General features: G+C 45.0%; 1 protein-coding gene across 1 annotated transcript in view; it reads right to left on the bottom strand.

The window, feature by feature from the left end:
• Window positions 1-1,218: 1,218 nt before the first annotated feature.
• Window positions 1,219-26,912, bottom strand: part of CCDC170 (coiled-coil domain containing 170) — a 199,444-nt gene continuing 173,750 nt past the window's right edge. The window contains exon 13 of the mRNA XM_075338162.1: window positions 1,219-1,370. Coding sequence (XP_075194277.1) covers window positions 1,233-1,370 — 138 coding nt within the window. The 3' untranslated portion in view covers window positions 1,219-1,232. The remainder of the gene's footprint in view (window positions 1,371-26,912) is intronic.

Below are 26,912 nucleotides of genomic sequence, written 5' to 3'. Positions count from 1 at the left end.
AATTATGTGTTTTTTGTACTATATGACACTACGTGTTTTTATCTAATAAAATGCAATTTTTCATGTGTACATCCTTGCCTCATCTCCTTTTTCCTCCGATTGTGCATACATCTCATATAGAACAGATTCATGTCATGGAGCTAATCAGAAACTAGTCATGCGCTGTGTTTGGCTGGGTTCACACAGGTGTACTTCATGCTACTGTATAAAGACAGACCGCAATGACTGGACTGACCACATGTATCCCGACCCAAATTTATAGCCTTATATGTGTCTTTTCAACTTTGAATCTAGGTCAGGAGACCCACATTCAGTTTGAGTATTGTGATTCCTACATGGACCCTGAAATATGCACATATGGACCAGGCCTTATATGCACTGCTAATATTTCAAACTGCTAATCTCAAACACTGCATTCTATGAATTTTTAAATAAGTAGAATTCTCCTTTTAATGAACTGCATGGAATCAGAGTAGATTTCATTGGTGGGTAGAAATTGGTAACCTGTATTTTACAAAACCATACATAAGTCACAGTTCTGGATTTTGCTAGGTTGTACTTTGGCAAAAAGCTTGTTGTTCAAGTCACATCCACGCAAATTAAAATTTTATAATGGATTTCAAAATATATGGCACTAGTTAGTACTCTCTATTTCCTCTCTATTTCATCTGTCAGCAGGTTTTTGCTATGTAATCTGAAGACAGCATGCTGTAAGGGTTAAAACATAGAATTCAGGGATGCATTTCTTGTCAAGGTCTAAGTTGTTGTTTACCTGAAATGTTTTTTATAGCTCTAGACCTTATCATTGCTGGACTACATTGCCTTCTGCCTGACAGTCCAGCACATCTCCTCCGTGATTAGCAGTTCACTGTCTATAAACTTTTCATATAAAGAGCCTGGTGTGGGCAACGAAAGCTTTCTCAGCCCTGCTGCATTGCTAGCTCTAAAAATTCTATGTCAGAATGGTTGTACCCAGTAATCTAAGTGATACATCATTGGATTCAGGGTCTCTTTGCCCACATCAGGGTGCTCTCAGATGAAGTAGCAAAAACCTGCTGACAGATTCCCTTTAACTCTCAGAATAATTTATCTATCTGATCATATAGAGTATACACATATGCAAATATTTAATAATGTAATCATCTAACAAAAAATAGGTATAGCAAAAATATTGTATGAATGCTACTATTAAATCATTCAATTAATTAGGTACATTGATTGTCAATCATCCTTTATGCACAAGATACTACATGGTGATGGTGGGTATGGAGAAGTCCTTCAAGCCGTTTGATTATTTCATAATCCGGTAATGCCAAGGAGTTGACGTTCAGTCCCAGCATACGTGATATCACCTCTCGAAAGTCTACAAGCTGAAAAAGCAGAAACACAATTTAGTGTATTGATTTTTGTAAAATTGGCAAATACACTCCAAAATACTGTTGTTAAACCTTTGAGTCTCACTGGTACCGGGATGCTCACACCAATTGTGGGTTTCCTGACCCGAACTCAACAAGCTCATAGACATAAATGAGGTTGTTGAGTATAGGTTAGGAGACTCATGACCTGGCTAGCTATCACAGTCCTTACTCAGACCATGAATGTCGGATGTGTGAAATTGGCCTTATATTGAATCACTTCTACAAAACTACAAAACTATATAGCAATCTACTACTTGTGTTACACATAGCAATGTTACAGCTCTCTATGTACTGTATAGCTAAAATCATAATATCTTATGAATGCCAGCTATGGGCTGGCGTTCACAGGATTATTGTAATTACAGACACGGTGATCATGTCACAGATGCGCCGATCAGTGGGAGGAATGACACGCTCCCGGTCAGTGCAAGATAAATGCCGCTGTCAGAGATTGACAGTGGCATTTAACAAATTAACAGCCATGGGCGGATCTCCAATCCACCCGCTGCTGTTAAAGGCGCATGATGACAGATTTCATCAGCCATCATATGTAGGGAATGATGAGGGCTAAGCGTCTGACCCAACATCAAACATCATTTTGCCCAGGAACTGCCCAGGAACTACCTTTTTCCAATAGCCTGGTAACATTTACATTTAGTAGAAATAATAATATAAATAAATAATATATTAATAATATTAACTTTATACAGTTAGGTCCAGAAATATTTGGACAGTGACACAAGTTTTGTTATTTTAGCTGTTTACAAAAACATGTTCAGAAATACAATTATATATATAATATGGGCTGAAAGTGCACACTCCCAGCTGCAATATGAGAGTTTTCACATCCAAATCGGAGAAAGGGTTTAGGAATCATAGCTCTGTAATGCATAGCCTCCTCTTTTTAAAGGGACCAAAAGTAATTGGACAAGGGACTCTAAGGGCTGCAATTAACTCTGAAGGCGTCTCCCTCGTTAACCTGTAATCAATGAAGTAGTTAAAAGGTCTGGGGTTGATTACAGGTGTGTGGTTTTGCATTTGGAAGCTGTTGCTGTGACCAGACAACATGCGGTCTAAGGAACTCTCAATTGAGGGGAAGCAGAACATCCTGAGGCTGAAAAAAAAGAAAAAATCCATCAGAGAGATAGCAGACATGCTTGGAGTAGCAAAATCAACAGTCGGGTACATTCTGAGAAAAAAGGAATTGACTGGTGAGCTTGGGAACTCAAAAAGGCCTGGGCGTCCACGGATGACAACAGTGGTGGATGATCGCCGCATACTTTCTTTGGTGAAGAAGAACCCGTTCACAACATCAACTGAAGTCCAGAATACTCTCAGTGAAGTAGGTGTATCTGTCTCTAAGTCAACAGTAAAGACTAAAGAGAAGACTCCATGAAAGTAAATACAAAGGGTTCACATCTAGATGCAAACCATTCATCAATTCCAAAAATAGACAGGCCAGAGTTAATTTTGCTGAAAAACACCTCATGAAGCCAGCTCAGTTCTGGAAAAGTATTCTATGGACAGATGAGACAAAGATCAACCTGTACCAGAATGATGGGAAGAAAAAAGTTTGGAGAAGAAAGGGAACGGCACATGATACAAGGCACACCACATCCTCTGTAAAACATGGTGGAGGCAACGTGATGGCATGGGCATGCATGGCTTTCAATGGCACTGGGTCACTTGTGTTTATTGATGACATAACAGCAGACAAGAGTAGCCGGATGAATTCTGAAGTGTACCGGGATATACTTTCAGCCCAGATTCAGCCAAATGCCGCAAAGTTGATCGGACGGCGCTTCATAGTACAGATGGACAATGACCCCGAGCATACAGCCAAAGCTACCCAGGAGTTCATGAGTGCAAAAAAGTGGAACATTCTGCAATGGCCAAGTCAATTACCAGATCTTAACCCAATTGAGCATGCATTTCACTTGCTCAAATCCAGACTTAAGACGGAAAGACCCACAAACAAGCAAGACCTGAAGGCTGCGGCTGTAAAGGCCTGGCAAAGCATTAAGAAGGAGGAAACCCAGCGTTTGGTGATGTCCATGGGTTCCAGACTTAAGGCAGTGATTGCCTCCAAAGGATTCGCAACAAAATATTGAAAATAAAAATATTTTGTTTGGGTTTGGTTTATTTGTCCAATTAGTTTTGACCTCCTAAAATGTGGAGTGTTTGTAAAGAAATGTGTACAATTCCTACAATTTCTATCAGATATTTTTGTTCAAACCTTCAAATTAAACGTTACAATCTGCACTTGAATTCTGTTGTAGAGGTTTCATTTCAAATCCAACGTGGTGGCATGCAGAGCCCAACTCGCGAAAATTGTGTCACTGTCCAAATATTTCTGGACCTAACTGTATATACACTGGAGATCAAAAATAGAGAACAACACACAATTTCCTAAATGTTAAGGCCATTCTGTAGTCCTATGTGATTATATCCTAACACGAGTAAACTATCAGTATTTTAAGCTTATTTCATAATGAAATTTATTCTAAAGCACATAATAAAAATGTAAATGAAATAAATGAAAAAGAACACTGATCAAAATTAGAGGACACTTTCAGATACCAGCAAGTTATTGGTGTTAAGGTACCGTCACACTAAGCAACATCGCTAGCAACATCGCTGCTGAGGCACAACTTGCTAGCGATGTTGCTGTGTGAGACATCCAGCAACAACCTGGCCCCTGCTGTGAGGTCGCTGGTTGTTGCTGAATGTCCTGGACGATTTTTTAGTTGTTGCTGTCCTGCTGTGAAGCACACATCGCTGTGTGTGACAGCGACAGAGCAACAACTAAATGTGCAGTGAGCAGGGAGCCAGCTTCTGCGGATGCTGGTAACCAATGTAAATATCGGGTAACCAAGAAGCCCTTTTCTTGGTTACCCGATATTTGCCTTCATTACCAGCGTCCGCTGCTCTCAGCTGTCAGTGCCGGCTCCCTGCTCCCTGCACACGTAGCTGGAGTACACATTGGGTAATTAACCCAATGTGTACTGTGGCTAGGAGTGCAGGGAACAGGGAGCCAGCACTGGCAGTGTGAGAGCGGCGGACGCTGGCAACGAAGGTAAATATCGGGTAACCAAGGGAAGGGCTTCTTGGTTACCCGATGTTTACCGTGGTTACCAGCGTCCGCAGAAGCCGGCTCCCTGCTGCCTGCACACGTAGCAGAGTACACATCGGGTAATTAACCCGATGTGTACTGTGGCTAGGTGTGCACGGAGCCAGCACTAAGCGGTGTGCGTTGATAACCAAGGTAAATATCGGGTTGGTTACCCGATATTTACCTTAGTTACCAAGCGCAGCATGCTTCCACGTGTAGTGACGCTCCAGCGATCCCTGCCAGGTCAGGTTGCTGGTGGGATCGCTGGAGCGTCGCTTAGTGTGACATCTCACCAGCGACCTCCTAGCAACTTACCAGCGATCCCTATCAGGTTGTATCGTTGTTGGGATTGCTGGTAAATTGTTTAGTATGACTGGGCCTTTAATCTGGCACCTGGTGCTAATCTCCTAAATTATCTGACAAACCCTTTTTAACTGGCAGCCTAGCTTTCAAAGTTTGCACTGACCTTGTAAAAATGGTGTGCCATTCCAAAGTGACTGAAACCTCTGTCAGCAGGTTGTCCAGTTAAAGTTCAAAGGGGTGACTCTATCAGCCATAGCAAGAGAATTTGGTCATTCCAAGTCTGTGATTTCGAGAATATTGCATCTTTACAACATCACAAACTGTTTCAAGTCCAAGAAGGCTGGTTGCCCCCGAAAGACAAATGCAAGAGAGGACAGGATAAAATGGAGAATACCATGGGTAATCGTTTCAACACTGCAGCTAGAATTGCTCAGCAGTTCAGCACTGAGCAGGGTAAGGATCTGTCTTGTCATACAGTATCACAATGTTTAAAAGCATTTGGACTGAAAGCCCATTCTACAGTGACCAAACCTCTCATTAGCAGAAACAAAAGGCTAGACTCAACTTTGGTGAGGAGCATGTTGTGTGGACAAAGGAGAAGTGGTCCACAGTTCATTTTAGTGATGAAAGAAAGTTTAATTTATTTGAGTCTGATGGTAAACATTATGTTCATTGACAAACTAGGGGAAAACTTAACTTAAAGTGTGTTAAGAAGACAGTCAAAGGTGGTGGAGTAAGTGTCATGGTTTGGGGACCGTTTCTTGCAGCAGAAGTTGGACCTCTCCTACACCTACATGGCAGGGTGAATGCAAGTGTGTTTCAGAACCTTCATCAACAACACGTGGTTCCTTACTTGCGATCATCACTCAATCAGCAAGCAATTTTCGTGCAGGACAACAACCCTTGTCACACAGCAAAATGGGTAAAGCAGTTCCTTGAAACAGAAAACATTGAACAATGAAATGGCCAGCCCAGAGTCCTGATCTAAATCCAATAGAAAACTTCTGGAAAATCCTTGGTGACAAAGTTATGGCCAAAAATCCCACAATAGTCAAAGAACTGTGAAGGAGAGAGGACCAAAATCCCACCAGAGCAATATAAGGCTATGTGCACACGCTGCGTTTTTTTGACGCTGCGTTTTTGTGCGTTTTTGGCCGCTAAAAAACGCACAAAAACGCACCCGAGGCAAAAAAAAGCGGCAAAAATGCATGCATTTTTCCTGCGATTTGGTTCATTTTTGGCTGTGTTTTGCTGCGTTTTTGATCTCTGCGTTTTTCTGCGTTTTTCCAATGTATTGCATGGTGGGAAAACGCAGACAAATGCAGGAAAGAATTAACATGTCCATTTTTTTTTTAAGCTCAAAAACGCAGCTTAAAAAAAAAGTTGTGTGTGGACAGCAAAAATGAAAACTCATAAACTTTGCTGGGGAAGCAAAGTCATGCAATTTTGAGGCCAAAAACGCATCCGAAAAACGCGCAAAAACGCCGCGAAAAACGCACTGTGTGAACTTACCCTAAGAGGCTAGTGTTGTCTTGTGGTTGTAGATGTGCTGAATTCATTCAAAGGAAAGGCCTGTACACTTTCTACTGATTGATGACTTGCTACCTTCAGAAAATTTAGTTATAATATTTCTCTGTGCTACAGTCATTGTTGTTTTTTAATTATGATCATCAAATGTTGGGTTAAATAAAGGGTTTATGGTGATATACTTTGGATTTCTTGTAAAAGACTGTAATCCATTCCTAACACAAAACCTTCAAATGTTGATCAATGTAGATTACATTATTTCGGAAGAAAAGCAAGTGATCAAACATTGTGCAAAGGCTGTTATGCCTCTGAAAGGAGCTATTGAAAAGAGAGAACTGTTTGTCCTGATCTTGATAATGTGCAGAAGTTATGATGCCTCGGGAAGGTATCTCTGAGAAAGAGAGGGTTTGGTTCTACTGACCAGAGTCAGTGTGTGGAGACATCTCCATTGGGGTATTTCTACTGAGAAGTGGTATCCAAGAGATATGTAGTTGGTAGTGATGAGCGAGCATGCTTGTTACTACTCGGTACTCGCACGAGTATCACTGTACTCGGTCTACTCGGCGGGGACCGAGTAATCTCGCGATACTCGTGCTGTACTCGTGGTCTTCATCCCTGCATGTTGGCGCTCTTTTGAGAGCCAGCCCTCATGCAGGGATTGGCTGGCAGACCACTGCAATGCCACAGCCCTGTTAGTTGTGGAATTGCAGTGATTGGCCGGCCTGCACAGCGTGACCGAGCCTTTATACCGGCGGGCGCGCTGTGCTCTGCTCACAGCTATCCAGACAGTCAGTGCAGGGAGAGTGTCGCTGCTTCAGGGAAAGGTTTGCGGCCCTTTATAGCTATTTCCGTATCAGGGCTGCAAACAGTGTGACCAAAAGTCCTTCTCAGGACTATTCTAGTTGTATACAGGCAGGCAGGGTATAGCCAGGTCGGAGTACAGTAGCAGAGTCCTTCTCAGGACTATTGTTGCTGTATACAGGCAGGGTATAGCCAGGTTGGAATACAGGCTAGTGAGTGACCAAAAGAGTCCTTGTCAGGACTATTGTAGCAGTATACAGGCAGGCAGGCAGGCAGGCAGGGTATATAGCCATTCCTAGTGGTGACCGTATACCAGCCTTCATCATATCTGGGGCTGGTGTACACAGTCTAAAACAGTCCTGATAGTGTCAGACTTCTCAGCAATTGTCGCTCCTAAAACCTGTTAGGTTCTTAGTGCGTCCGTGCTTGCATTTAAAAACCGCACGTCTGTGCCTGTCGGTGGCAGCGTACAGGTGCACTTGTGTGCGTTTTTAGTTTTTACCAAACTATTATATAACGCACAAGTGTAGTGTATAATACACGTCAGTTAGCAGTGGCTGATAGTGTCAGAGTTCTTAATTTTTGCTCCTAAAACCTGTGTTAGGTTCTTAGTGCGTCCATGCTTGCATTTAAAAACCGCACGTGTGTGCCTGTCGGTGGCAGCGTACAGGTGCACTTGTGTGCGTTTTTAGTTTTTACCAAACTATTATATAACGCACAAGTGTAGTGTATAATACACGTCAGTCAGCAGTGGCTGATAGTGTCAGAGTTCTTAATTTTTGCTCCTAAAACCTGTGTTAGGTTCTTAGTGCGTCCGTGCTTGCATTTAAAAACCGCACGTGTGTGCCTGTCGGTGGCAGCGTACAGGTGCACTTGTGTGCGTTTTTAGTTTTTACCAAACTATTATATAACGCACAAGTGTAGTGTATAATACACGTCAGTCAGCAGTGGCTGATAGTGTCAGAGTTCTTAATTTTTGCTCCTAAAACCTGTGTTAGGTTCTTAGTGCGTCCGTGCTTGCATTTAAAAACCGCACGTGTGTGCCTGTCGGTGGCAGCATACAAGTGCACTTGTGTGCGTTTTTAGTTTTTACCAAACTATTATATAACGCACAAGTGTAGTGTATAATACACGTCAGTCAGCAGTGGCTGATAGTGTCAGAGTTCTTAATTTTTGCTCCTAAAACCTGTGTTAGGTTCTTAGTGCGTCCGTGCTTGCATTTAAAAACCGCACGTGTGTGCCTGTCGGTGGCAGCGTACAGGTGCACGATTTGCACAAACTTTGATATAACGCCCAAGTCTAGTGAATACACGTCAGCACAGCATTGCAAAATGCGCAAGGGCGTTGGCAAGGAACAAGGAAGTGGACGTGATGGTGGTGCAGGCAGAGGCCGAGGTCGTGGGCAAGCTCTAATTTTGCCACAACAAAGGGCCACATCTAGTCGCTCGCACGTCCTGTCCCAAATTCTTGGGGACCGCAGCAGTACACCGCTCTTGAACCAAGACCAGTGTCAACAGGTTGTTAGTTGGATAGCGGATAATGCTTCCAGTCAGATTGGCACCACCACAAACACTCTGTCTTCCACACGGTCAAGTGTCAGTAGCCGTGATACTGCACTGCACATTTCAGAACCTGATCCTCCTTCCTACCACAAGGCTGAGTACACGTCCTCGGACATTAATGATCCCACACTTGGACACTCGGAAGAGCTGTTCACGTTTCCATTCGCACATTCTGGCCTCTCGCCAGCTCATGTTGAAGTGGGTCATGAGGAGATCGTATGTACAGATGGCCAAATATTTGAGCAGCCACGTTCTCACGAAGTTGGCAACGTGTCTCAACAAGGGGTGGACGATGATGAGACACAATTGTCAGGAAGTCAGGAGGAGGAGCAGGGTGCGGAAGAGGAAGACGACGTGGTGGATGATCCAGTAACTGACCCAACCTGGCAGGAGGATATGCAGAGCGAGGACAGCAGTGCACAGGGGGAGGGAGGCGTAGCATCCCAACAGGCAGTAAGAAGCAGGGTGGTGGCTCCAGGCAGAAGTCAGGCAACCGTTCCCCGGAACAACAACACGACACAAGGTGCCTGTACAAATGTTAGGTCTTCCCGAGTCTGGCAGTTTTTTAAGTTGGATCCAGATGATTCTAAAAAGGCCATTTGCAACACCTGCCGTGCCAGCATCAGCAGGGGTACCAAAACTAGCAGCCTGACCACCACCAGCATGATCAGGCACATGTCAGCCAAGCACCCGACTTTGTGGGAAGTACAACAGAGTCGAGGAGCAGTGCTTGCTAATGTCACTGCTACGTCTTCGCTGGTTGTGCATGCGAGCCAATCCCCTGTCCATGCTGCCTGCGAACAAGCCTCCTCCGGTCCTGCACCTGCAGTTGCCTACGCAGAAATAACACCATCATCAAGCACGTCCTTGTCCCAGCGCAGCGTTCAGTTATCCATTCAGAAAATCTTTGAACGCAGGCGCAAATACACTGCCAACACCCCACATGCCACAGTTCTAAATGCTAACATTTCGCGACTGCTTGCGCTGGAAATGTTGCCTTTTAGGCTGGTGGAGACAGAAGCATTCCGCGACCTGATGGCGGCAGCTGTCCCACGTTACTCGGTCCCCAGCCGCCACTATTTCTCCCGGTGTGCCGTCCCCGCGTTGCATAACCACGTGTCACAAAACATCACACGTGCCCTGAACAATGCTGTTTCACCCAAAGTCCACCTAACCACAGACACGTGGACAAGTGCTTGTGGGCAAGGCCGCTACATCTCGTTGACGGCACACTGGGTTAATATTGTGGAAGCTGGGACCCAGTCTGAGCGAGGGATGGAACACGTCCTTCCCACACCAAGGTTTGCAGGCCCTACCTCAGTCAGTGTTTCACCCACACTCTACAGCTCAGGAATGTCATGCTCTTCAGCCTCCTCCTCCTCCTGCACATCCTCATCCACTGTACCCTCCACACCAGTCCCAAGCTGGAAGCACTGCAGCACTGCCTCGGCGAAGCGGCAACAGGCTGTGCTGAAGCTAATCTGCATAGGTGACAAACCCCACAATGCAGAAGAGCTGTGGACAGCTCTGAAACAGCAGGCAGATCACTGGCTCACACCTCTGAACCTAAAGCCAGGAAAGGTCGTGTGTGACAATGGCCGGAACCTGGTGGCGGCTTTGAGGCGAGGCCAGCTGACACATGTTCCATGCGTGGCCCATGTGCTCAACCTCGTGGTTCAGCGGTTTCTAAAGTCATACCCAGAGCTGTCTGATCTGCTGGTAAAAGTTCGCCGCCTGTCTGCACATTTTCGAAAGTCACCTACTGCTTCAGCCGGCCTTGCCGGCTTTCAGCGCAGTTTGCATCTTCCGGCTCACAGACTGGTGTGTGATGTCCCCACGCGTTGGAATTCAACTCTGCACATGTTGGTCAGGATATGTGAGCAGAAGAGGGCAGTTGTTAAGTACCTGCATCACCTAAGCCGTCGGGAAATGGGTCAAACTCCACACATAACACCTGAGGAGTGGAGATGGATGTCCGACCTATGTACCATCCTCCAAAACTTTGAGGACTCCACCAAGATGGTGAGTGGTGATGACGCCATTATTAGCATCACCATACCGCTACTCTGCCTTCTAAAACGGTCTCTGCTCAAAACCAAACATGATGCATTGCAGGCGGAGCGCGATGAGTTGCAGCAAGAAACAGTAGTGGGTGTGGGTGATAACACACAGCCCAGCCTCGTCTCATCACAACGTGCAGTGGAGGACTATGACGAGGAGGAGGATGAAGACATGGAGCAAATCTCCGGCCAAATTGAGGATATGACATGCACACCAGTCATATCCTCGGTTCAGCGTGGCTGGCCAGAGGACAGGGTAGATGAGGAGGAGGAGGAGGACAGCATGTTCAGTCAACGTGTTGGTCAGGCTACTGAAGTCCTGGCTGTTAAGAGTCTGGCGCACATGGCTGACTTTATGGTAAGCTGCCTGTCTCGTGACCCTCGCGTTAAGAACATCTTGGCCGACAATCATTACTGGTTGGTAACACTGTTAGACCCACGCTACAAGGAGAACTTTATGTCTCTTATTCCCGAGGCGGAGAGGTCAACCAAAATGCAGCAGTTCCGGAAGGCCATAGTCACGGAAGTAGGCAAAGCATTCCCCTCACAAAACGCTAGCGGCATAGGTCAGGAATCAGTGGACAACCAAGGCGTACAGCCGAGAGAGGCACAAGTCCAATCCGCCAGAGGTAGGGGAACAGTCTTTAAGATGTGGGACAGTTTTCTCAGCCCCTCACGTACCACAGCCCCTGAGGTGCGGGGTAGTGCCACAAGAAATCCTAAGTTTTCCCAGATGCTCAAGGAGTACCTTGCAGATCGAACAACTCTACTCCGACATTCCTCTGTGCCTTACAATTATTGGGTATCCAAGGTGGACACGTGGCATGAATTGGCTCTCTACGCCTTGGAAGTCCTGGCCTTCCCTGCCGCTAGCGTTTTGTCAGAGCGTGTTTTTAGTGCCGCAGGTGGAATCATTACAGATAAACGCACCCGCCTGTCAACTGAAAATGCTGACAGGCTGACTCTGATCAAGATGAACAAGGGTTGGATTGGGCCAGACTTCACCACACCACCAGCAAATGAGAGCGGAATTTAAAGTTTGTAACGGGAATTTGCCATGTACCTCCAGTCCCCCATGGGTACACACTTCTGGACTTTGGATAATCGCTGGACTGCTCCTCCTTCTCCTCATGCGCCACCATGATGACCGTTACAAGAGTTAGGCCTTTGTTTCAGGTATACCCCCAGTGGTACATTTTTTCGCCCATTCTTTGCAGAATGGACATTACAACGACAGGAGACCCGCTACTTTGCAATGGGAACAATGTTTTGAGGCCCTCATACACGTCTCTATGCAGGGACAACGTGGAGCCTCCCAATTTTTGGCTGCCCTGCCAAAGGGCTATACTACAAATGACCCACTTCCTTCCAATGAGCACTTCAGGTTAACAGGCCCTCATGCACGTCTCTATCCAGGGACAACGTGGAGCCTCCCAATTTTTGGCTGCCCTGCCAAAGGGCTATACTACAAAAGACCCACTTCCTTCCAATGGGCACTTCAGGTTTACAGGCCCTCATGCACGTCTCTATCCAGGGACAACGTGGAGCCTCCCAATTTTTGGCTGCCCTGCCAAAGGGCTATACTACAAAAGACCCACTTCCTTCCAATGGGCACTTCAGGTTTACAGGCCCTCATGCACGTCTCTATCCAGGGACAACGTGGAGCCTCCCAATTTTTGGCTGCCCTGCCAAAGGGCTATACTACAAAAGACCCACTTCCTTCCAATGGGCACTTCAGGTTTACAGGCCCTCATGCACGTCTCTATCCAGGGACAATGTGGAGCCTCCCAATTTTTTGCTGCCCTGCCTAAGGGCTATACTATAATACACCCACTTCCTGACAATGGACACTTAATGTTTTGAGGCCCTCATGCACGTCTCTATCCAGGGACAACGTGGAGCCTCCCAATTTTTGGCTGCCCTGCCAAAGGGCTATACTACAAAAGACCCCCTTCCTTCCAATGGGCACTTCAGGTTTACAGGCCCTCATGCACGTCTCTATCCAGGGACAACGTGGAGCCTCCCAATTTTTGGCTGCCCTGCCTAAGGGCTATACTACAAAAGACCCACTTCCTTCCAATGGGCACTTCAGGTTTACAGGCCCACATGCACGTCTCTATCCAGGGACAACGTGGAGCCTCCCAATTTTTGGCTGCCCTGCCAAAGGGCTATACTACAATAGACCCACTTCCTTCCAATGGGCACTTCAGGTTTACAGGCCCTCATGCACGTCTCTATCCAGGGACAACGTGGAGCCTCCCAATTTTTTGCTGCCCTGCCTAAGGGCTATACTATAATACACCCACTTCCTGACAATGGACACTTAATGTTTTGAGGCCCTCATGCACGTCTCTATCCAGGGACAACGTGGAGCCTCCCAATTTTTGGCTGCCCTGCCTAAGGGCTATACTACAAAAGACCCACTTCCTTCCAATGGGCACTTCAGGTTTACAGGCCCTCATGCACGTCTCTATCCAGGGACAACGTGGAGCCTCCCAATTTTTGGCTGCCCTGCCTAAGGGCTATACTACAATAGACCCACTTCCTTCCAATGGGCACTTCAGGTTAACAGGCCCTCATGCACGTCTCTATCCAGGGACAACGTGGAGCCTCCCAATTTTTGGCTGCCCTGCCAAAGGGCTATACTACAATAGACCCACTTCCTTCCAATGGGCACTTCAGGTTTACAGGCCCTCATGCACGTCTCTATCCAGGGACAACGTGGAGCCTCCCAATTTTTTGCTGCCCTGCCTAAGGGCTATACTATAATACACCCACTTCCTGACAATGGACACTTAATGTTTTGAGGCCCTCATGCACGTCTCTATCCAGGGACAACATGGAGCCTCCCAATTTTTGGCTGCCCTGCCAAAGGGCTATACTACGAAAGACCCACTTCCTTCCAATGGGCACTTCAGGTTTACAGGCCCTCATGCACGTCTCTATCCAGGGACAACGTGGAGCCTCCCAATTTTTGGCTGCCCTGCCTAAGGGCTATACTACAATAGACCCACTTCCTTCCAATGGGCACTTCAGGTTTACAGGCCCTCATGCACGTCTGTATGCAGGGTCATTGGTGAACCTCAAAATTTTGGACTGCCCTGGCAAAGGAAAATACTACAAAGACTCAGTTCCTCAAAATGGGCACATTAGACTCTGAGGCCTTTATGTACGTCTCTTCTCAGGGACATCGGAGTGCCACACAATGTTTTACGTAAAATCTTTCATGTATTGATCTCAAAAAGTAACATACATTAGCTCTATCTCACTATTGGGTATGTGCCCTTAACATTTCCGCCATGAAAAATCATTTTGGTGTCATTTTGGAAGGTTTTCTGGTGAGTCCGTAAAAATGGCGTAAAACGCGGACAAAATTGTTCACAGCTGTGACTTTTGAGTGATAAATGCTTCAAGGGGTCTTCCCCATGCTGTTGCCATGTCATTTGAGCACTCTTTGGAGACTTTTGTGCCATTTTTAGGGTTTCTACATGCTGCCGGTGGTCATTTCACAAAAATACTCGGGTCTCCCATAGGATAACATTGGGCTCGTTGCTCGGGCCGAGTACACGAGTATCTTGGGAGGCTCGGCCCGAGCTTCGAGCACCCGAGCTTTTTAGTACTCGCTCATCACTAGTAGTTGGAAATATGTATCACAGAGATGGTTATCCTCTGTGATGTAAGCCTAGAGGCTAGCTCCAGTACGTATAGTATTGAGAGGGTTAATAGGGTTGACAAGGGCCAGGTTTACAAGCAGTCAGAGAAATGGTTGGGACTGGCTGCTCACATATCCCCATCCTGGCGCGGGGGATAGTGAAGATAAAGTACAGGTGATTCACTAGCTGTCTGTGTGTGGAGGCAAGAAGTTCTCCTGTGTGAAGTTCCATGCTTGGAAATGTGCTGGCTGGATTAACATTGTAGTGCCTTTGCTAGGACTGAGTAACCTGTTTCCCTACCAAAAAAGGACTTTTACTTTGGTTTTGAGTGGCTCACTTTATGAAGCAGCCTGGATGTTTTGTTGAAAGTAACCTCCTGCGCCTACCTCAATGCTGTTGAGTGAGCCATACCCCTACTATATATACCGTTTCCCTGAAAATAAGCTATAGTAGGATTTTGGGTGGTAGTTGAGGTTCCATAAGGACGCATCCAAGCAGCTAAAAAAGTTGAAGAATACAGCAGGACTATTCATCAAAGAAAGCAAACACCCCCAAAAGAAAGCAAGCACCACCAAAAGAAAGCAGACACACCCATAAAAAGCAGACTACCCCCTCCCCCCCAAAAAAAAATCTCACTCACCAGACCCCAAACATTTACAATTGGCAAGTGCCGATGGTACCGTATTTTTCGGACTATAAGACGCACCTGACTATAAGACGCACCCTGGTTTTAGAGGAGGAAAATAGGAAAATAAAATTTTAAGCAAAAAATGTGGTCATGACACACTTATGGGTCGAGGATCTGCTGCTGACACTGTTATGGGGGTAATGTCCCCAAATTCTCTACTAAGGTACCCCATCCTAGTAATGATCCTCCTGCCTTGTATATGATCCCCATCCTTGTAGATATGTCCCCCATTCTGGTATATATTCCCATCCTGCTATATACTGCCATCATGGTATATATTCCCATCCTGCTATATACCGCCATAATGGTATAGCTCCCATCCTGCTACATAGCACCTTCCTGGTATATGCCCTTATCCTGGTATATACTCCCATCCTGCTATATACCCACATCCTGCTATATACCCCCATCCATCCTGCTATATACCCCCATCCATCCTGCTATGCATCCATCCTGCTATATATTCCATCCATCCTAATACATACCCCCATCCATCCTGATATATACCCCGATCCATCCTGGTATATGGCCGCATCCTGCTATATACCCCCATCCTGCTATATGGCCTGTATCCTGTGGCACACAAAAAAAATAAACGTTTAGACTCACCTTTCCTCGCTCCATGCAGCATCGCTCCTCCTCCTGTCAGTACAGGCACCAGCGCCGCTGGAGTGTGAAGCCATCACCATTGTCTGCAGCATCGTTCGTCCTCCTGCCTGCCTGTCAGCTGACCTGTGTGGAGACTAGCGGTGCGCACAGCGATGACGTCATCGCTGTGCTCACCGCTCTCTACACAGATCAGCTGGCCAGCAGACAGGAGGAGATCGCGATGCTGCAGACAACGCTGATGGGTGAGTATACTTATCCACTGCCCCCCGCGCTGATGATAATGCGCGAGGGGCAGTGAATATTAGCCGCACATGATCACTCCAGGCTGTAGTTGCCAGGGGTGATCATGCGGGTCAGCTGTTAATTATGCGCGCACCCCCTGCCCATCATCCTGCCCACCGGTTAGCGCCGGCTTCAGCACGGAGAGATGATGGGCGGGAAGATGGGCGTGCATATGAAATGAGCGGGCCAATGTGGTTACGGCAGGCACTGCTAGAACCTGCTCATGCCGCCGATGACCCGCTCCACCGCAGCACTCTTAGTTACATAGTTACTAAGGTTGAAAAAAGACCTAGGTCCATCTAGTTCAACCTTCCTCCACCAGTTCTACACCTGGTCACCAAGTCATTTATAACCAACAATGTTTTGTGTACTGAAGAAATCATCCAGCCCTTTTTTAAAAGCTGTTATAGTATCTGCCATTACTACCTCTTGTGGTAGGGCATTCCACAGTCTGACTGCTCTAACTGTAAAGAACCCTTTCCTATTTATCTGCCGGAATCGCTTTTCTTCCACTCGCAGTGAGTGTCCCCTGGTCCTTAGTATTGTCTTTGGAAGAAATAAGTCATGTGCCAGTCCTTTATATTGACCACACATGTATTTATACATATAAATGAGATCTCCTCTAAGACGTCTTTTTTCTAAGTTAAACATATCTAACTTTTTCAACCTGTCATCATATGGGAGGCCTTCCATTCCTTGTAGTAGTCTAGTTGCCTGCCATTGAACTGACTCTAACTTCTGAATGTCCTTTTTAAAATGTGGAGCCCAAAACTGGATCCCATATTCCAGATGTGGCCTTACAAGTGATTTATAGAGGGGTAACAATACGTTAGGATCACGGGATCTAATCTCTCTTTTTATACACCCTAGAATCTTGTTTGCTTTAGCAGCTGCTGCCTGACATTGAGTGCTGCTGCTCAGCTTATTTGTAATGAGAATACCCAAGCCCTTCTCCTGATCTGTAGTGCCAAGTTTACTTCCATTTAATGTATACGCAGTTATAGGATTACTCCGTCCTAGGTGCATTACTTTACATTTATCAACATTAAATCTCATTAGCCAAGTATCTGCCCATTCTGACATTTTATCCAGATCTTTTTGTAATAATGTACTATCAAGGTCAGTTTTTAATATCCTACATAGTTTGGTGTCATCAGCAAAGACTGACACTTTACTATCAATCCCATCCACAAGGTCATTAATAAAGAGATTAAAAAGAATTGGTCCTAGCACAGATCCCTGCGGCACCCCACTGCTGACTATAACCCATTTAGAGAATATACCATTTATGACTACTCTTTGTTTCCTATCTTTTAGCCAATTCCTTACCCAGTTGCATATAGTTTCCCCTAGTCCTTGCTTCTGGAGCTTTAGTATAAGGCTATTATGTGGTACAGTATCAAATGCCTTTGCAAAGTCCAAATAAATCACATCAGCTGCATTACCAATATCCAGGTTTGCACTTACCCCCTCATAGAACCCCAACAGGTTGGTTAGACACGACTTCTCTTTCATGAATCCATGCTGTCTGTCAGTTATTATATTATTTTCTGCAACATATTTTTGCATGTCATCCCTTAAAATGCCCTCAAAAACTTTGCATACTACTGATGTCAGGCTTACTGGACGGTAGTTGCCTGGATCTACCCTCTTACCTTTCTTAAATATCGGTACCACATCAGCAATCCTCCAATCCTGAGGCACCAACCCTGTTACAAGAGAGTCTAAAAAGATGAGATACAGCGGTCTGTCAATTACGGAGCTCAATTCCCTCAATATTCGTGGATGAATGCCATCTGGCCCTGGGTATTTGTCAATGTTTAATTTACTCAGACGTAGGCATACTTCTTCTTGTGTTAAATTAATTATATCTGGTGGGGAACTTTGAGTTTTCACTTGTTGAATGATCCCTGGTACAGTCAGTTCCTTGGTGAACACAGATGAGAAATGCCTATTTAATATCTCAGTCTTTTGTTTGTCCTCTATAACTAAGTTGTTATTATATTTTAAGGGGCCAATACTATCCTTTGTTTTCCTTTTGGCATTAATGTATTTATAAAAGATTTTGGGATTTATTTTAATGTCATTGGCAATTTTTGTTTCAGTAGCTAGTTTTGCTTGTTTGATTTCTTTTTTGCATTTCCTATTGATATCTTTATACTCCTGAAATGCTATTTCTGTATTCTCAGCCTTCAAGATTTTAAACGCCCTTTGTTTTTGTTTTATTATACTTTGTACAGTCTTATTTATCCATAGTGGTTTCTTTTTATTCCGGGACATTTTATTACCAGAGGGTATACGTTTTTTACAGGACTCTAGCAATATATCCTTAAACTTTCCCCATTTATGTTCAGTATCCCCAGTTACCATAACATTGTCCCAATCTACACATTTAAGCTCTTCCCTTAATTTGTTGAAATCAGCTTTCCTAAAATTCCAGATTTTAGCATTTCCCCTTTGAAATGTTCTATTGAATATTACGTTGAAGCTTACCATATTATGATCGCTGGTGCCCAAGTGCTCCCGAACTTGTAGATCTGAAATTGTCTCCGGTCTATTTGACAGGACCAGATCTAGCAAATTATCTCCCCTCGTCGGTTCATCTACCATCTGAGAGAGGAAATGGTCTTGAATGGTAGATAAGAATTTACAGCTTTTAGCACAACCAGAAGATTCTATGTCCCACTGTATGTCTGGATAGTTGAAATCCCCCATAATAAGAACCCGATTATTATTATTAGCTGCCTTTTCAATTTGTTCCAGCATTTCACCCTCTATTTGTTCAGGTATGTTAGGAGGCTTATAGCAAACTCCAATTAGCATTTTTCCATTATTCCCCTCCCCATGTACATTTACCCATACTGACTCTACATTGTTGCAGTTCCCCGCAATGTCATCATTCAACACAGGTTTTAGGCTAGATTTGATAAATATACACACCCCACCACCTTTTCTGTCTTTCCTGTCCCTCCTAAATGTACTATAACCCTGTATGTTTGTCACCCAGTCATGGCTTTCATCCAGCCAGGTTTCCGTATTGCCCACCACATCATAATCCATGGTTGACATAAGAGTCTCCAATTCATTCATTTTGTTTGCAAGACTTCTTGCATTTGCCAGTAGACATTTAATCCTATTAACACCTTTATTACTCCTAGCCCTCCTATGTTCCTTGCATGTCCCATCCCCCACTAATCCTTCATTGACCCCTACCGTCTCCCTGTCTCTATCTGCTCTATCTATCCCCTTTTTTGCTCCACTTCCCTCCCTCCCCCCAGATCCTAGTTTAAAAGCTCCTCCATCCTTCTGACCATTTTCTCCCCCAGCACAGCTGCACCTTCCCCATTGAGGTGCAGCCCGTCCTTACTGTAGAGCCTGTAGCCGACTGAGAAGTCAGCCCAGTTCTCCATGAACCTGAACCCTTCCTTCCTGCACCAATTTCTAAGCCACGTGTTTATTTCCCTAATCTCCCGCTGTCTTTCTAGTGACGCTCGTGGCACTGGTAGTATTTCTGAAAACACCACCTTGGAGGTGGCTTCCCCAAAGCCACATTCAGACTATAAGACGCACCCCCCACTTTCCCCCAAGATTTGGGGGAAAAAAGTGCGTGTTATAGTCCGAAAAATATTGTATATGGGCTCTCATACAGAGATCTACATCCCTGTTAGGTCCCTCACCATTCCAGCTGCAGTGCACTGCAGCTCTCACAAACATATCGGGTACCAGTATCACTCAACATGAGTGATACAGGTCCAGTCGCCAGGGGGAGTCAATCACTGTAGAAAGTAGGGAAACCTGATAGTGATGCAGATTTGTATGTGAGAGCCCATTCACTTGTCAATTCCAATTGTAATAGGTCTGGTAAGTTGGATTCTTTTAGGTGTTGTCTTCTTTCTTTTGGGCGTAAACTTAGCCGTACATAGAGAATAATAAATGTAAGCAGGTAATTTAAACCTTTGTAAATATGGTATGTAGCTAACACTGTAGGACTGGTTCTGCACAATGAGAATAGCAGATCAGATATGAATAAGTGCATCTGAACCAGTAATAGGATTAACACAAAATGTTGATGTTCCATAATTTGATGACATAAATAAAGGTTGATTTTTTTGTTCAAGAATAAAGCTGGATTGTTTTTCAAAGGAAAATATAAGAAATCCCCTGAAAATAAGCTCAAGCACATCTTTTGGAGCAAAACATAATATAAGACCTTGTCTTATGATCAGGGAAACAGAATGTATATATATTACAGTATATACACATTGAGGAAAATAAGTATTTGATTCACTGCTTATTTTGCAAGTTTTCCCACCTACAAAGAATGGAGAGGTCTGTAATTTTTATCATAAGTGCAACCCAGAAAATCTCATTATATGTTTTTAATTAATTAATTAGTATTTTACTGCATGAAATAAGTATTTGATCACCTACCAACCTGCAAGAATTCTAGCTCTCACAGACCTGTTCATTTTCCCTTTAAGAAGCCCTCCTACTCTACACTGATTACCTGTATTAATTGCACTTGTTTGAACCCGTTACCTGTTTCAAAGACACTTGTTCTCAGTCAATCACAATCCATCCTCTTCACCATGGCGAAGATTAAGGCTATGTGCGCACAGTGCGTTTTTCGCGGCGTTTTTGCGCGTTTTTCGGGTGCGTTTTTGGCCTCAAAACTGCATGACTTTGCTTCCCCAGCAAACTCTATGAGTTTTCATTTTTGCTGTCCGCACACAACTTTTTTTTTAAGCTGCGTTTTTGAGCTTGAAAAAAAAAAATGGACATGTCAATTCTTTCCTGCGTTTTTCTGCGTTTTCCCCCCATGCACTGCATTGGAAAAACGCAGCAAAACGCAGAGATCAAACACGCAGCAAAACGCAGCAAAAACGCACCAAATCGCGGTAAAAACGCGTGCGTTTTTTTACGCTTTTTTCGACGCGGGTGCGTTTTTGTGCGTTTTTAGCGGCCAAAAACGCACAAAAACGTAGCGTCAAAAAACGCAGCATGTGCACATAGCCTAAAGAGCTGTTTAAAAACACTAGGGACAAAATTGTAGACCTGCACAAGCTGGCATTAGCTACAGAACAATAGGCAAGTAGCTTGGTGAGAAGGCAAAAACTGTTGCCACAATTATTAGAAAATGGAAGAAACACAAGTTCACTGTCAATCTTAGTTGGTGTGGAGCTCCATGCAAGGTCTCGCCTCGTGTGGTAAGGATGATTCTGAGAAAGGTCAGGAATCAGCCAAGAACTACATGGGAGGATCTGATCAATGACCTGAATAGAGCTGGGACCACAGTCTGAGAGATTACCATTAGTAACACACTACGCAGTCATGTATTAAAATCCTGCAAGGCACTCAAGGTCCTCCTGCACATGTCCAGGCCCATTTGAAGTTTGACAATTACCATCTGGATGATCCAGAGGAGGCATGTGGTCAGATTATTATTATTATTATTATTATTATTATCATTAATAATAATAATTATAAGAGCCCCATTTATTCCATTGCGCTTTACATGTGAAAAGATGTATACATAATAAAAACAAATACAATAATCATAAACAATACAAGGCACAGACAAGTACAGGAGGTTAGAGGACCCTACCCACGAAGGTTCATAATGTACAAAATGAGACCAAAAGAAACCTTTTTGGTATCAACTCCACTCGCCATGTTTGGAGGAAGAAGGATGAGTACAACCTTAGAAACACCATGCAAACCGTGAAGCATGGGGGTCATCATACTATGGGGGTGCTTTTCTGCAAAGGGGACAAGACGACTGCATGGTATTGAAGGAAGGATAGATGGGGTCATGTATCGCAAGATTTTGGCAAACAACCTCCTTCCCTCAGTAATGGCATTGAAGATGGGTTTTGGCTGGGTCTTCCAACATGACAATGACTCGAAACACACAGCCAGGGTAAATAGTTTCTCTGTAAGAAGCATTTCAAGGTCCTGCGGTGTCCAAGCCAATCTTCAGACCTGAACCCAATAGAAAATCTTTGAAGGGAGCTGAAACTCAATGTTGGGTGACAGCTCCAAAGCCTGAAAGATCTGGAAAAGATATGTATGAAGGAGTAAACCATAATCCCTGCAGTACTCTATGCAAAATTGGTAAAGAACTACAGGAAAGGTTTTTGTGTCAAATATTAAGTTCTGTTTTTCTATTGTATAAAATGTTTGTTTTATGCAATAAAATGCAAATTAATTATTTAAAAATCATACAATGTGATTTTCAGAATTTTGGGGGGATTCTGTCTGTCTTAGTTGATGTGTGCCTGCAATAAAAATTACAGACCTCTCCATTTCTTGCTGGTGAGAAAACTTGCAAAATTGGCATTGTATCAAATACTTATATTCTATATATACAGTTGAGGAAAAAAGTATTTAGTCATCCACCAATTGTGCAAGTTCTCCCACTTAAAAAGAAGAGAGACGCCTGTAATTGAAATCATACGTCGAACACAAGGACCAGTTACTGTACATTGTGAGGCTGTGACAGGGGTAATATTTGAAGGTCGCTATGTGTCCCCCAGAATGTGTCTGGAAACCCTCTGAGTTTGCTATAGCCATTACTGGGAAAGAAAGATGGATCTCTTCCCCAGTCCACGTTTTATAACATCCTCATGTCCAGCGTTTGGTTTAAAATCTTGCAGGGCACATCAGGGTGGGTTTCAGTTGAGAGCCAGGCTTGTTGAAGCAAACACATGCTGTGTGAGCTGGCTCTGTGTGGAGTGAAAACTGGCCAGGAGTGTGAGCCTGGGAGAACCTAAACAAATCCCTGCAGTTAACAGTCCTAAGGTAACAAGACTTTTAGGATGTGTCCATGTGCACCGGCTGTAATCCGGAAGAGACTTTATTTACCTGTAGAAAACTGGATCTATTTATGCTGCTGTGGCGCCCCTGACTTGGTCAGGCACCACTGAGTACTGCACCCATGCTGGGTCGGTACAACACAGGTAATCCAGAAGGCTAACCGGGGTGTGGACACACAGGCACATAGTAACCAGGTCTCCCACATTGACTTTTGAAGGGACCCCTAGGGAATCCAATAGGGGACGTGGCCTCCATCTCCACTAAAGGGGTGTGGTAGAGAGGCTGGTTGCTAGAGTTGCGGAGACAGGCACAGAGGGGAGGGAGTAGTGAGCCAGTCAGTCAGTGAAGCTCAAGGAGAGCAGTCGCAGAGGAAGAACCTGGAGGCTGTCACTAGTCAGACACCGCAGGTGCAGTGGTTGCTGGTGGGGGAGAATGGTCACCTTGGTAGTGGCACCCGAAAACCACCCAAGGCCGGAGCGCAAAAGGGTGGCTGAGTACGGGGACTGCCAGGTGAACCAGGCCCGCACGGGGTTACAGGTCCCCAGAGTAGGGGCCCATTCAGTTGGCCTGCTCAACTTGCAGGTGAGGGCACTTCATGCCCTTTGCCAACCAAAACACAGAGTACGCAGCCACATAGCAACGAGAGGGCCCATAGGTGACGAGAAGCAAGCAGCCGGAGTTTCCTGGTCCAGGCCACAAGCAAACGGGCCGAAAAGGGGAGAACAGGCAAAAGCAACTTCCCTGGGTGACCCCGTAGGACTACAAGTCTGGGTCGCCACAAAAACAAGAGGGCTAGGAAGGCGAGTAAGTAGCCACCCCCTAAATCAGCCTGAAGGAGCCTGGTTCGCCTCTTGGAGCATCATAGCATCGCCCGGGCTAACTCACCCCTGCCACCTGAAGTGAGTAAAAACCCTGAAAGACATTCCTGCTGCGCGTGTGAGTTCCTCTGCGACATTTGGGGGTGCGTATTATAATCAGGTGCGTCTTAGGTCAATTCGGATTACCAAAATTATTCATATTTGTCAAATGCCAGAATAATAACAAGCAGAGAAAGTTTTAAGGCATTTTTATTACTTTCTGCAAAGTCAAAAGTTTACATACACTAAGAGTACTATGCCCTTAAACAATATAGGACAGCCAATGTGATGATGTCATGTCTTTGGAGGCTTGTGATAGGTTTATTGGCAACATTTGAATTAATTAGAGATACCCCTATGGATGTACTTTAATGCACACATGAAAAATACTGCTTCTTTGTGTAGCATCATGGAAAAGTCAAAATAAATAAGCCAAGATCTCAGAAAGAGAGTCAGATTCATCCTTGGGTGCAATTTTCAGATACCTAAAGGTGCTTTGTTCATCTGTACAAACAATTATATGCAAGTACAAACAAGATGGGAATGTCCAGCCATCATACCGCTAAGGAATGAGACACGTTCTGTATACCAGAGATGAACGTGCTTTGGTCAGACGTGCATATCAACCCAAGAACAAAAGGAAAACACCTTGTCAAGATGCTGGCAACAGCTGGTAAGATTGTGTCATTATCCACAGTGAAACGAGCACTGCATCAACATGGGCCGAAAGGCCACTCTGTGAGGAACAAGCTATTACTCCAAAAGAAACATAAAAAAGCCAGGTTAATGTTAGCAAATGCACACAGGAACCAAGACCTTAATTTTTGGAGACATGTCCTGTGGTCTGACGAATCAAAAATTAAACTGTTTAGCCATAATGACCATCGTTATGTTTGGAGGAAAAAGGGAGAAGCTTTGAAGCCTAACAACAGCATCCCATGACGTGGTGTCATCATGTTGTGGGGTTGTTTTGCTGCTTGAGGGACTGGTGCACTTCAGAAAATAGATGGCGTCATGAGGAAAGAAGATTATGTGGCAATACTGGAGCAACATCTCAAGACATCAGACAGAAAATTAAAGCTTGGGTGAAAATGGGTCTTCAAAATGGGCAATGACCTGAGGCATACTGCCAAACTGGTTACAAAGTGGCTTAAGGATAACAAAGTCAATGTTTTTGAGTGGCCATCAGGAAGCCCTGATCTCAATGCTATTGAAAATTTATGGTCAAAGCTGAAAAGACTGGCGCGATCAAGGCAACCTAAAAGCATGGCACAGTAACACCAGTTCTGTTAGGAGGAATGGGCCCAAATGTATACCAACTATTGTGAGAAGCTTGTGGAGGTATATCTAAATCGTTTGACCCAACTCATACAGTTTAATGGCAATGGTACCAAATACTAATGAAATGTATGTAAACTTTTGACTTTGCAGAAAGTAATAAAAAATGCCTTAAAACATTCTCTCTCTCTCTCTCTCTCTCTCTCATTCTGGCATTTGTCAAATATATATAATTTTGGTTCCTAATTGACCTAAAATGGGAAATGTTTATTCTGATTTCATGTCAGGTAGTGAGAAAAACATGCATATGTGTCTTTTTAGATAGTGTATGTTAACGTCTGATTTCAGCTGTATATACACAGTATATCACAAAAGTGTGTACACCCCTCACATTTTTGTAAGTATTTTCTTATAACTTTTCATGGGACTACACTAAAGATCTGACACTTTGATGCAATGTAATGTAGTCAGTGTAGAACAATGTAAATTTGGTGTGCCTAATAAATAATTCAGCACACAGTCATTATTTTTTAAACTGCTGGCAACAAAAGTGAGTACATCCCTAAGTGAGAATGGCCAAATTGTGCCCAATTAAGCTATTTTCCATCCCCGATGTCATCTGACTCATTACTGTTAAAAAGGTCTCAGGCGTGAATGTGCCGCCCCTAGGCAGGCGAGCTGCTCGGAACCGGGATTACTGTGGCTCGAGGGTCCCCAAATCCGGGGTTTAGCGGACCTTCGATGAAGGGAGTTATTTACAAGGGAGAAATGTTCGTGACGCCACCTGCAAGTAGCGGTAAAGGGTATACCGCCGCTGCTGTGTAAGGGGGCCGGGGCTGATGGAATGGAGCAGCTAGATGTGAGTCTCTCCGCAGGTAGGGAAGGCCCTGGTGACCTCGTGGTGTTGGATAGAGGTAGATAGTGCAGGAACAGTCTATGAGACCTCTTGGTGTTGGATGAGGTGCACAATGCAGGAAACAGGGACATGCTCTGCTGGTTATCGTGGTGCTGGATGAGGGGGGCGGTGTAGGAGACAGGGACCACACACAGTTTGTAAACCAAGTCCTTACTCACTCAGAGCTCTGGGACGCCCGTTCCGGTCCCAGTACTATCAGTGCCACGTAGTGATGCAGTTGCTCTACCTTTGCACTTTGTGTTGAAGTCTGTAGTGAGATCCCAAGCCTGAAACTTTGGGTTCTCCGGCTGTTTTACGGACCCTTTTGTCCATCTGGCTGGCAGCGTGGACCCTGTAGGAACAGTACTTGGAGTACCGGGGCCCTGGTCCAGAATTGGTGCTGCTGTTGCCCCCGGATCTTTTGGGTCAAAGAGGGTCGTGGAGATTGCTCCCTGGGCAGGTTAATTATTAAGGCGCCTGAAGCTCTTCCCTGACCTAGGGCCCTGTGCCCCGTCCGTGCACAGTGCACAGTTCCAGAGGGATTTGCTGCACCGTCTTGGCACCCATTGCCCCCTCTAGGCAGTGTCCTTGGCAAACCTCAGGTACAGGTCACCCCTGACTAGCAACTGTTCACATCTGCTCCTGGATCACCACTACACACCCAGCTGGCATATTCTCCTCCTAGCTCCCCACTCCTGGGAGCTCTGTACTCCACTTCCAGCTCCTCTCCCTTCGGAGCTCTCCACTAAACTCACACCAGCTCCTCTCCCTTTGGAGCTCTGCACTCAACTGACTTGTCCCCACACACCAGTCTGTCTAGTCCCCCTGGGTTGGCCTAATAGACAGCTAGGACAACCCCCTGGTTTCTGACCAGCAGTCACTGGTTGGGTGCGGTAGCTGGGATTTGTGTGTTGTGGTGGTAGTGGCACTGAGTTCCTTGGGACCTTGGGGGTTGGCCCTGCACCCTAGGAGAGGATATACAAAACAGGAGGAAACGAGTAGAATTGCTTCAAAAAATATATGTATTTTTATTTTTTATGTTTTTTAGTAA

The sequence above is a fragment of the Anomaloglossus baeobatrachus genome, chromosome 3, assembly GCF_048569485.1.
Source record: "Anomaloglossus baeobatrachus isolate aAnoBae1 chromosome 3, aAnoBae1.hap1, whole genome shotgun sequence".
NCBI lineage: Eukaryota > Metazoa > Chordata > Amphibia > Anura > Aromobatidae > Anomaloglossus > Anomaloglossus baeobatrachus.
This window is presented reverse-complemented; position numbering and strand designations above follow the sequence as displayed.